A 13,068-nucleotide genomic window follows, 5' to 3' on the forward strand; every position below is an offset into this window, starting at 1 on the left:
GGGGGATCTTAGCAGAGCCCCTCCATGCTTGAACTTACTGTCACACTATGCAGGAGCACTCCAGGTCTTCCAGGTGGTGGTCCATTTCTTATTCATCAAATCTGGTATGTTGTTCTCTACAGCCATCAAAGACTAATTCTTCTTTTTTATCTCCTTTAAACTCATTAAAGGGGTTTCCTCACAAAGATATCCACGGGATAGGGCCTAACTTGCTCATCAGTGGGGATCTCAGTGCTGAGACCCCCACAGATCACGCAAACGAGTGGTCCGACCGACCCCTCGCTGCTCCTCAGACTAATGGAGTAGAATGGATAGGGCCTAACTTGTCTTTGTGGGAAAACCCCTTTAAAACTTATTTTGAAGGAAATCTAACATCAAAATCCATCATGATTAACCAGGGGCACTTACTCATAGATCCAGGCAATATGACTGTGATAAACTTCTTATATTTGTTATCCATGGCCTCCTTCCTTCTAAAATAAACTTTTCAAATTATGCTAATGAGTCTGAGGGGCTCTAGGAGGTGTTTCCAGAGCCCCTCAGTGATGTATTTTCACTATTGTTACAATGAGCAGAGTAGGTCTTCCTGTTGCGGCTACATTACGCAGGCAGAGGGAATAGGGAGACAGCAGGCTGGGTGAGACATGTTCTGCTCATTGTAACAAAGATTGGAAAAACATCGCTCAGACTGTGTTATCAAATTAAGGAGATTTGCCTAATTACATTGCTGTTAACATTTAAGTTTTGTAAACGGAAATGTTAACAGCACACAAATCTCTTCTCCTTAGCTGTTGTATTGCATTTCAAAACACAACCTAAATGCTACACCCTCCAGAGCCCCTCAGGTCCATTAGCATAATTTTAAAAGTTCATTTTAGAAAAAAGGAGGCTATGGATAACGATTATAAGAAGCTAACCACAGTCGCAGTGCCTGGATCTATGACTAAGTACCTCTGGTTTATCATGATGGATTTGGGTGGTAGATTTCCTTTAAATCTTTTTTTTTTTTAACTTACAAAATATGTTACATTATCTTGCAAAATAGCAATCAATTATTCACACTCTTATAACTTTACCAAAAGGTATCTATGGTTAATATACGTTTGAGTGTATTATGAAATTTTAGCCAAACCAGAAATAAATTGTTACGTACTTCATCAAGAAAAGGCCTTTGCATAGAAAACTGATTACGATAATTTAATTTTACTTTTCTATGTTCATAATCTGACATGGTTTTTATTAAGCAAATACATCTTATTCATGAGTTATTTAAAAAGGCCAAGTGAACTGTTTATGACGTGTTCTCATATATGTATTTTTTAATATTGTCCATTGCCCAATCTCTGTAGGCTGACACTTTAGTGAAGACCTGGGGTTTCCTCTCTGTAAAACAATCACTGGGTCCAAAACTTGTGATTCCTTGAATGTTCCAAGCAGAGTTAGATGAAGATTGGCAAATAAGTGCACCTTCAGCTCCACTCTGCAAAAATAGAAGCATTGAAACATTTTAAATAAACCAAATATAGTGACTGGGAGATCACCCATCAATCCCTCTGATCCTATTTAATCAAGAAAAGCGCAAAAAATTAAACCTGAACCCCATGTTTATTTGGTAAATAGTTATCACACATCTATAGCTTTATAGACTTACCTTGCAAGTAGACCTTAATTTCTCTGGAGATTCAAAACCAACACAAACCATAGAAGCAGTTAAATAGTTCTGCCAGAAACTGGGCTTACTGCAAGTTTCATACGACATGATGGGTACTGGCAGCTGAAATCTTGCGTGGCCAGTCATTCCACCTACAAGAAGATATGTTTGTAAGTGTTTATAGCTAATATATAGACCACAGCCCATTTATTATCCTAATTTATATTTTGTGAAATTTTGCTTTACAAAAGTGCTTGCGCCAGTTTTCTGTTTGACTTGGCACTAGTAAGAACTTGCAAACGGCTTGCATACCGTATATTCCGGCGTATAAGACGACCTGGTGTATAAGATGACCCCCCTACTTTCCTGTTTTAAATATAGAGTTTAAGATATATTCGCCGTATAAGACTACCCCTTTTCCAACGCATACAAAACACCGGTAAAAATTAAAAAAAAAACAGATTTGAATTTAACATGGTCCTTTTTTTAATTTAAATTCTTATGACATGCAGGTATATAGCAGGAAAACTGTCGCTCATAAACATAAGGCATACAACAACAACATTACCATTACAGCACAGCCCCCAGTAGTATACAGCACAGCCCCCAGTAGTATACAGCACAGCCCAGCCCAGGATTAAAAAAAAAAAAAAAAAAACTTATATACTCACCCTCCGGTGGCCCCTATGTGCTGCGCTGCTCCCCCGATGTCCGCGCGGCTCGTCTTCCGCGCCGTCTTCTTTCTTCTGCTGGGCGCCGCCATTGATCTTCCCCGGCAGGCGCCTAGTATGACGCGCCGCTGCTGGGAAAAACATGGCGCCACCCAGCAGTAGAAAGAAGACGGCGCGGAAAACTGAAGACGAGCCGCGCAGACATCGGGGCCAACGGAGGGTGAGTATGCGCCCCAATGTCTTTTTGAGGCTGCCGGCAGCTTTTTGAGGCTGCCGGCAGCAATTGCTGTGAAAACACCCGCGATCGGTGCTAGCACCGATCGCGGGTGTTACCGGTAAGCCTTTGCTGCAATATGCAGCAAAGACTTACCGGCTATGGAGAAGGCTCAGCCCGTGAGCCCTCTCCATGCACCGGGACCCGACCGCCGCCGTGAATACACGGCGGTCGGTCGGGATTACCGGCGTATAAGACGACCCCAGAGAAGACAGAAGATTTTTCTGTCTTCAAAAGTCGTCTTATACGCCGGAATATACGGTATGTATTTATAAAGTGTCTGCGCCAGTTTTGTGCCGTGGCTGTCTGTCGTCTGTCAGTGTTTAGTCAGACTGTGCGCCAAAATTTTTCCCGACATGCAACACTTTTGTGTCTGCGCCACAATTCTGCAGCATGAACAAAGTGCACCACAAAAAAAGGTGCATTCTGCCAGAGCAGTGCAGAGGGGTGTCAAATTCATGAAGACTGTGTAACACATTTCATGAATCTGTCGCACACTGCACCCTCTACAATCAAACTGCACATAGTGCAGTTTGCACTATTCTTGATAAATATGATCAATTGTATTAGTTCTTCGGTTTTAATAGATTCTAACCCATTGGTCCACATTTATCAAAAATTGTGCACACTGCGCTATCTGCAGTTTACCTGTAGAGTGTGCAATGTGTTACAGATTAATGAAATATGTAGCACGGTCTTCATGAATCTCGTGCCCCCTGTACTACTCCGGGAGAATGCACCTTTTTTTGTGGTGCACTTTGTTCATGATGCAGAATTGTGGCGCACGGTTCGACTAAACACTGACACGCCACTCTTAGTGCACATTTTTTCTGTCTTGGCGACACAAAACGCAGACACTTTATAAATACACGTACAAGCAGTTTGCACATTCTTTCTAGTGCAAAGTCAGACAGAAAACTGAAAACACTTTAATAAATGTGGGTCATTATGTAGTAGCATACAACACACACTTATCATTTGCAGAATTATCCTCTTAAATAAATGGATAACTCCTTCTCCTAATTTTTCTTAATCCATTCAAAGTCCAATCGTGCTATCGCAATCTTTACCAGCTTTATATCTGTGACTTTATCTCATTATTGCTTATTGGGAAGAAAAAGCTTATTTTTATATCTTAATTATGTATTCTTTTTTTTGGCTGGTTTGAAAGTGTTTTTTTCATTGCTGGAAGAGTAAGCAGCTGTTCTAATATGTTCATACCTGTGGCGTACACTTCCAGCAATAAAGAAAAACACTTTCAAACTAGCAAAACGCATGGTAACTTGTAAAAACGCATCCCAAACTCCACATGTGATGCCACACCTTTACTGGGAAGCTGGATTAAAATTCCAAATGCAATGAAATTGTAGAAATAACACATTTGCCCCATTTTCCTGTGAACAGTTTTAACAGCTTTCAAATGACACCACAACATATTCTTTAGGTCAATATGAGCACAGGAATATTAAATGTATGTGGTTTTTTTTATGTTTTAATAGATTTTAAAATATTTAGACCTTTTGTACAAATTTTTTTTCTTTATTTTGCCATATTTTACCACTAATAACTTAAATACTTCGGTATACAGACCTGTGTCAGTTATCATTTTTTGCGGAACATGACAACATTTTTATTGCGAGCGTTTTGGGGATTGTACAACCATTTGCTCTCTTTTTATGAATTTTTTTATATGTTGCAAAATGGCAGAAAAGTGGAGGTTTGAACATTTGGGACACTATTTTCCGTTGCGGGGTTCACTGCCAGGAAACACCATTTTTATAACTATTCTACAGTATTGCAGTAAATGCGGTCCCCTACTTAAGAACACCTGACTTACATACGACCCCTAGTTACAAACGGTCCTCTGGATTTTGGTAATTTACTGTACTTTAGCCCTAGGCTACAATAAACAGCTGTAACCGTTATCAATGGTGCCTGTAATTAAGATTTATTGTTAATCCTGGTTCTTATGACAATCCAACATTTTTAAAATCCAATTGTCACAGAGACCAAAAAAATTTTGACTGGGGTTATGTTATAGATACTGCTGAAAGACAAGACCCGGAGTCTCATACAGGCTCCAGGCTGCCATGGGAATGGATTGTTGCTCCCCGATGACATCACAGAGAGCGACGATCCCTTGCAAGATGGCAGCGCCCACACCACCACCAGTTTTGTCCATGAGCCCTCTTTATACATCCTTAATGGCATTATGACATATATGTAAAACCATGAAAGCCCCTTTGATCAGGCCATTTAATTAGTTTACAATGTCTGTGGGCAAGCTAAACATATTACTAATGTTTAGCGTGTGTGAAAACAAAGATTTAACATGTAATTTATTAACGTATGTATATTTTCTTCCACCTGCCATTTCTGTAAATACATGGCTTCCTAGAAAAAAAAAGAACTGAAAAAATTAAACATTTTTTTTAGTTATGTTTCACTTAACCTATGGAAATATAACCATTAAAAATACTATACCAGTCTCGGCAGCTGCCCAGCCTGCCCAGTAGCAAATCTCTCCAGTTGAAATGGTCTCCTCTGAATTAGGCAAGCAGACAGGGTTTATAGACACTTTTTCGGACAGGTGTAGTAAAGCTATATCATGAAAATAGGCATTGTCCTGAGAAGATACAAAGTCTTCATGTCTGATAAAAGCATCAGTTCCAACACATTGCTCAACAGTATCAGATGCAAAGCAAACTCTCCATGAATCAAGATTTTCATCACTGCAAAGTAAAAAAATATCTTCATTACATTTAGGTCAGATATACACGATAGAGTAACCGCCTACCCGTTAATAAGTACAGCATGTCCTAGTCAGAGACATTTTTCATGGATCATTTATAGGGGTATATTTATCATATGCTGGTGCTAAGTGGCACCTAGAGCTGGCATAGAAATGAGCCATAGCCTACGCCTGAATGCGTGCAGACTAGTAGTGCGCAGATGCAAGGCAGGAAGGCCCCGTGCCAGCCAACTCAGCCCAGGGCCATGCCCTCTTCACATCCCTCCACACCCACCCAAGTGGGTATGGAGGGGTTTAAAGGGATGCACAGTCAGCAGTTGATTGGGCTGGCACAGGGAATTCATGCCCTGCCAGAAAACTGGTGCATAGGCCTTGATAAATGTGCCCTGTAGACTATAACTCAATTTGGCAATGTTTGGGTGCAGGTCTTAGGCTGTGTTGTTATTTGCCCCCCTGTATACTCCTGGATATAAGGCCTTTTATTGCATCCGGGGTATTTTTACCTAAAAACATGTGAACAAAAGTTAAAACTTTTTAAAAAAAAGTATGCAGACACAGGCCAGAAACGTCCCACTGGCTGCCACGTCCCTCCACGCCCCTCTGGCATGGAGGTGGCTGTGCGCAAGAATTTGCAATTATATTAGCACTTCTACACCAAAAACTGGCATAGAAGAATTGATAAATCTCCCCCTATGTGTAGAATCTGAATGTGAAAACACAGTTTGCAAATCTGTATCAAACCCTCAGATGTAAATCCTACACAATGCTCACCTTTCTATACAATGAGCAGGTAAGAGGATCCATTGGGAATGAATTAGTGATCCAACACATCTATGCAGGAATGGTAGATATGGTCTGCTGCGACTCTGCAACCAATCACATGAAGAAACATTGTTAGAGAAAGGCAGTGACCAAATGTATATACTGTAGAAAAACATAGGAACTGTGGGGGACATTTATCATAGCATGATAAAGGCCCTGTCAGATACATCATGAGGCTTCGGCTTCTTGATGTAACCACCACTGCGAATACACTGAGCCTGGAGTGGAATTGCGGAAGAACCCTGGAAACTTCAATACTGAAAGTGCCCAGCTATGGCTAGTGCACAGGACCACTCTGCTGCCGCTGCGTTCCTATACGCCCCACCACACCCACATAGACCCCCCTAAAAATTGTTATTATTATTTCAGTGCTTTTACACCAGTTCATGGCGTAGAAGCACTGATAAATTTCCCCCATGTATCTCACTTCACCTACCTTATATTATGTTTTTCTTGATATTGTACTACAATGAATGAGGAAAATAGGACTATGACTCCGTGTAATGCAAGTAACAACTGCTATATATTATTTTATTCTGTAATTTGGCATATTTTATATTTTTCTAAACATGATATAGCATACTCTTCCTTGTAGTGTTATCCTGCAGTAATTGTGAGTTTGGAGTAGAACTGGCTACTCGTATTTTGCGGTCTGTGTTTGGCTGTAGGTGAAGTACCCATAGTTATACTAGACCAGTGATGGCGAACCTTTTAGAGGCCAAGTGCCCAAACTGCAACCCAAAACCCTGCATATTTATCGCGAGGTGCCAACCAAAAATTAAAGCAGTAACTTATTGCTCCCTGTTCAACAACTTTCAATCATATTGGCCTCCTGAGGACAGCAAAACAGTAGAAAGATGGAAAATTTTCATCATTTTACTTTCCAGTTTCGCTCTGTACACAGAGAATCGTGGGGCCAGCAGAAGGTCCTCCAAAAATAATTTGACCTTGTCTAATTCTCCCTCTTCCTACAGTCCCAAGTAGCGAAGTCAGTATCAAAATATGTCTGAAGCAGCATCTTTTAAGTTGCTTGGAACTGCAGGAAGATTCTTTGAGTCTTGTCTGGTGTTCTGGGGCGATGGCCCAGGTGCCCATAAAAGGGGCTTTGAGTGCCACCACTGTACTAGACTGTGCCATGTTTATAAGATATTTTTTAGGTTTCCCTGTGAAAAATTTATTTGATTTGGCACTGTAATCATTTTCTATGTACAAACAAAATTACAAAATAGGTGTCTTGCAAAATAGGTGTCTTCCAAAAAGAGGTAATGTAGTGCCCTCTGGTGTTAATGTTATATCACTACAACATGCAATAAAAATTTTAGGTTTTAAATGGATTGTCACATTGCAAATCTTGCTCTCCAATGGCAGGCAGTAGGGGCATAACTTGAGGGGAGGCAGAGAGTGCGGGCACAACCGGGTCCATAAGGTGTCACTTTCTCATATGAGAAGACTAGTACTATGAACCATAGTTTGTACTTGGGTGCCTGGAACAGACTTTGAACTGGGACCCATATAATATGCACCATAATGTACTCAATTCCTCCTTACTGTTGATATTAAAGGGTTTTTCCTATCAAGCAGGTTAGGCCCTTGTTAGTCCGGTGTTTTGCGTTAATTTAATGCAAAACACCGGCGGCCCGCACCGGTGGGTGCAGCTTGGTCTGCGTTTGCGCTTGCATCACCCTAAGTAAAGGAGCACCAAACTTGATAAACTTGATACTTTGTCCTGAGGGTTTGCAACATGTGTTTTCAATAATAATAATTCCTTTATTTATATAACGCTTACAGATTATACAGCACTACACAGTCCCCATGGGGCTCACAATCTAATCAACCTACCAGTATGTTTTTGGAGTGTGGGAGGAAACCCAAGCAAACACGTAGAGAACATAAAAACTCTTTGCAGATGTTAACAGATGTTTGCATCATGTTTAACCATTAAAGCAAATAAAATAAAATAAAAAGTTATACCATTTTCAAATATACTTTCTGTATCACTTCCTAATGGTTTTCTGTATATCTGCTTGATGTCATTCTATGCGAAGCTTCTATGTTTATTTCCAGTGGAGATAAATCTGACCATGGTCACACAGGTGCACGGCTCGTTATATATCACACCTCTGATTACTCTCTGTGATACTAACGAGCTGCGCACCTGTGTGACCATGGTCAGATTTCTATTCACTGGAAGTAAACATATAATTGTTCTTTAGATTGACAGCAAGCAGAGATCTAGAAAATCTTGAGGTTTGAATTGATACAGAAAGTATATTGGAAAAAACATATTTTTCATCATGCAAACAATAACATTAATTTGCCAAAATGATAATACCCCTTTAACTAAATAATGCACTAATCTATTAGCTATTTTTATGCACATTATCAATCTGCACTCCGGTCTGTTTTTCTTGTTTCCCCTGTTTTATACAATAGTATTTTCTTCTTGTTACTCTTGTGTACTCCTCATATATTTCAGTAATACAGATATAGTAAAATTATATAATTCCACTTAAAACCGTAAAGTATTTACCTGTATAGAGGCATGCCAGTTCAGCTGTGAAGAACCTGTAGTCGATATGAACTGCTGATCACAGTTTGCAGGGAAATCTATTATGATATGATAAGTCAGTGAACTGTGTCTAAAATTCCAATACAAATTCAATGTTAAACTTTTAAATGCTCTACTACTGTGCATGCAGTTACATAGCTACAGAGAGAATTTACTCAATGCAATTTCTCATGAATCTCTTGGGGTTTGACATGGATCTCCTCAAGATGCCAATACAGTTTAAAGCTATGGGAGAGCAATAAGCAAAAGATTCATTGCTCTACCATTGGGATTGGAGCAATGCATTGTGTAGGGAGAGGATGCAAATATAACTTTTCCTAGGGTCCCAGATATTCCAATCATTCTAACATGAAACAGCAAATGTAAATGTGAGGAGGTTTGCAAAAAATCAACTATGTCTCGATGGCCTGGTCAGTATTGTGTGACTATGTGGAACTATTGCTGATTGATCAAATTGCAATGCCAATACTGCACAGTCAACGATAGACAGCTGGATAATGGATAAAAGAACATTACAAGTATAAAAAAAAGACTATTGATGGAAAACCCACTTGACTGCAGGAGCGCATGGTATATATCTGTTGCTAAGCTTATGTCAGAAAGTGGTTTAAAGTGTATACTGTGTTTGGTGATACAGTGTTTGTTGTAGCAGAACAGTTAATGCTGATTGAGCATAGTGGATGATGGAAACAGGGGTAGACAGCTCTATACAGTATGTGTAGTGTAGTGGCCGGACCCGGTTGCTGTCTGCAAATAATCTCTCATTCATGTTAAAACATTAAAAGGAAACCCACCGTGAGGAATCTACTAAATTATTACTAAAATAAGTTTTTTAGTGTGTAAATTAACTGCCGAGGGTACTGGGTGTGTACTACGCTCAGCTCCCAGTGGTGACCAGGTTAGTACACGCACCAGTAGCCTCTGCAGTTAATTTACATATTACTAAAATAAAGTTTAACAAGTTAGGTTCGGTTCCAAGATTATTAAATTACAGATAAGGGCAGAGGCAGGCAGGAGACATCTACCATCAGATCTACTTCTAATGGTAGATTCCTCATGGTAGGTTTCCTTTAAAAAGTAAAACTCTAGTCTGACACCTTCAAGAGTTTAAGGTTTTATGAGCCATAAAGATACATGTAAATAAACATACTTATGTTAACATTTTCCCATGGTTTGGGCGGCGTTTGAGGAACATTTATAATGTTAGTTGCATTAGTTCTCCAATGTCCGTAGAAGCCTTTGGCATTGGTAATATGATTGCTGACAAACGTAATAACAGCAGTATTCCCTCTTGTGTGTAGAGTCGGTGGTATTGTAAAACCGCAGTAGTGGCCTACAAATACAAATAAAAGTTACATATGAGCTACCCATTTCCCATAGATTATATTAATAGACAGTCTATTAGGCAAAACTCTGAAAATTTAAAAAGCAGCATATTAGATACATTCAGATCCGAAGCATATATTGCATGTTCTGGATTTATCTTACTTTTTAATGTAACTGCAGTAAAAAAAACACTGGTGATGCTCTTCCCCATACCAAACAGACAGCTGTCCAATAGCATCAATGAGGTAGACAGCACTCACCACCTCAAAGCCATAACCATACACCATATGTACGTCTTGGCATATAGTACATTCATATATGTCTACAGTAGTACAACATAAGCACATACATACAACATAATAGGGAATTATACCCTTTATATGCACACTGCACTGTGTAATGTATAAAATGTTACACTTTCTTTGTAGTTCTGTCACGCAAAGCTGTACAACTAACTCATTCACACATCTTGTAATTTTAAAGTATATGTCCCTAGCCCTCAGCTGTATGGAAAGCTGAATGAACACTTACTCTACAAGCACACATGCACGTCATGAGGGGCGTGCTCCAATTCACGTCACTACACCTCCCATTTCCTTCCAATTTAGGCTTAAAAGGTGCATGATACACATAGGTATGTGTGACTAAGAGCCGCGGATAGGGCTCAAAATGTGTTAACATCATGATGGAAAACTTTTTGATCATTAATTTTTAACATGGTCTAATAAAGTATTTGGATTTTATTATGGACTTCACCTTTTGATTCACCAAGCCAGTGCTGGAAGCTTCACTCCTTTGTCTTTGTGCAATTTATCATTGCTTTTTTTGTTTATGTTTGGTATTGTTATGGCGCAGTTGTGGAGCAAATGCTGTTTTGCGAATTTCCATTGTGCCAAACGAACATATGACAGTGTCACTTTGACATAGACAAAATTATTTACATAGACTAGTTTTCACAATTGGACTGAATTCATTATTTGCAACATTCCATTCCCTACCCCGGTCTATTTTCTCCGACTTTTGATGATTATTGCGACTGTCGGAAACAACCCACATAGCATAAGACACTCCTAGAAGATTTATCAAGGGCCAAATCCACTTTAATGAATATGACTTCAGCAGAACTCCAGTGATAGACCTAGAACTGTAGTAAGGAGCTGCTTAATGATGAACTACCCCCAGTGAGTTTCACCTGTGAAAATGGGATCTTAGATATAATAATATAATAATAATAGTATTTGGCCTACTAAACAAGGACATGTATACAATAGCAGTGGTATATGCCACTAATAAAGGCCAACTACGTGATGCAGCAGGTTGAAAGAATTGATCATACTTAGAGATTTTAACATAGTACCTGACCACACTATGGACAGTTCCTCGACACCTAAATGAGATCCAACTGAGCTAAGATTTCTCATTTTATTCACCTGTTCACAATAGTCATTCATGTATCAACTTATTTTTTATAGATGGGGACACTTTGCCTCATGTTCAATCCAACACCATAGAAATTATAAAATCTCATCATGTGGCAGTTGCTATGCGATCGAAAGAAGAGATCACCCTGATGTACACTTTTATATGGTGAAGTAATATATTTTTAACCTCTCATCCCCATTATAAGCCTGTAAGACTTTGATCCAATTGGCAATAGAACTCACCAAAGCCAGGCACCAATTAAATTAAAACATTACGTACTTCATGTTTATGAACGTCAGGTGAGAAAGGCAGGAAATTGATTAGCTTTAAGACATAAAGCTCGCCAACTGTAGTCTAAAATACCCTACCTTTTGCATGCTAAGGGTCGTGATAAATTATTTTCCCCTACCAAAATTGCGAAATGCTATAGGAATTATTATTCTACATTGTACAATTTATAAGATGACCTCTTCTCCCCCAAACATGTTATCATAACCCCCTTTTGCAATTTCCTATCAGTGGCCTGCTTAAAAGTGAATCTCCAAAAGAAAATCAGGAGGCATTGATAGTAACCCTCAGCAAACTGGTTAAGGAACCTAATGTCCCTGCTAATTTAAATACTTACCTCTTCTTCTTTATAATGTTTAAACAGGGTTTGTTACAGGCAGAAACATGAAAACACCCACAGACTTTTAAACCTTAACTACCTTCTAGATAAATGTAGAACACCCCCTGTCCTGTTAGCATTAGATGCAAAGAATGCATTTTACCCTATTTGCTGGTCATATGCCTTCTCAGTGCTCAATAAGATGGGAATGAAAGCTACCATTCTGTCTGCCATCAGTGCGCTGTATTCAGCCCATCCTTTAATCTGTGTCCTTTACGTAGAACCCCTGGCCATACGTTTATGTTAAAGGTGTCCCTGTAATTCCAATTTCTAATAGCATATCATTGTACGCAGACAATGTGATATTAACATTGACAGACATCCCCCCACACACACACACACTTTTCTCTAACAGCCGCTATGGATATAATTAAACAATTTGGCCTTCTCTCACTGTATCAATTACACTCACTGAACCAATGCCAAATGACAAGAATTTTACATTTGAGTATATATATTACCACTTCTCCATACTTACTCTATAAACACAACTTAGAACCTCATTGCTTAGCATAAAAAGAAGAAATGCCCAATCTCTCCAAAGTGAGATTTATTGGATTCTGACCCTCCCTGGGTACAAATAGAGAGTTTCCTGGCCTCTCCACTCTCTCTAACATTATTTTGTGCCGCCCTTGCAGAATATTGCATTGCCCCCAAACATATTCCCATAAGCAGGAATATACTCCTGTTCTGGATGAATGTTCACCAAACAATGGGCACTCCCAATGATATTTCTACAAAAAATCTAGGGGCACATTTACTTACCTGGTCCTGTCGCGATCCCCTCTGTTCGTTTTCCGACGATCATGGACTCCAGCACGATTCACTAAGATTGTCGCCTGATATCCTGCATGTGTCGCTTCCCCTCTCAGGTCCGCCGGAGTTCACCTTCTTCTTCCTGGTGCATGTAAGTG

General features: G+C 39.5%; 1 protein-coding gene across 1 annotated transcript in view; it reads right to left on the reverse strand.

Annotated features, from left to right (window-relative positions):
* Positions 1-1,212: 1,212 nt before the first annotated feature.
* LOC140070785 (ovochymase-2-like) overlaps positions 1,213-13,068 on the reverse strand; it is a 53,618-nt gene continuing 41,762 nt past the window's right edge. The window contains exons 20-25 of the mRNA XM_072117690.1: positions 9,890-10,072; positions 8,701-8,777; positions 6,120-6,214; positions 5,081-5,328; positions 1,652-1,803; positions 1,213-1,480 (exon numbers count right to left, since the gene is read on the reverse strand). Of these exons, the coding sequence (XP_071973791.1) occupies positions 1,292-1,480; positions 1,652-1,803; positions 5,081-5,328; positions 6,120-6,214; positions 8,701-8,777; positions 9,890-10,072 (944 nt within the window). The 3' untranslated portion in view covers positions 1,213-1,291. The remainder of the gene's footprint in view (positions 1,481-1,651; positions 1,804-5,080; positions 5,329-6,119; positions 6,215-8,700; positions 8,778-9,889; positions 10,073-13,068) is intronic.

The sequence above is a fragment of the Engystomops pustulosus genome, chromosome 1 (genome assembly GCF_040894005.1).
Source record: "Engystomops pustulosus chromosome 1, aEngPut4.maternal, whole genome shotgun sequence".
NCBI classification, from domain to species: Eukaryota; Metazoa; Chordata; class Amphibia; order Anura; family Leptodactylidae; genus Engystomops; species Engystomops pustulosus.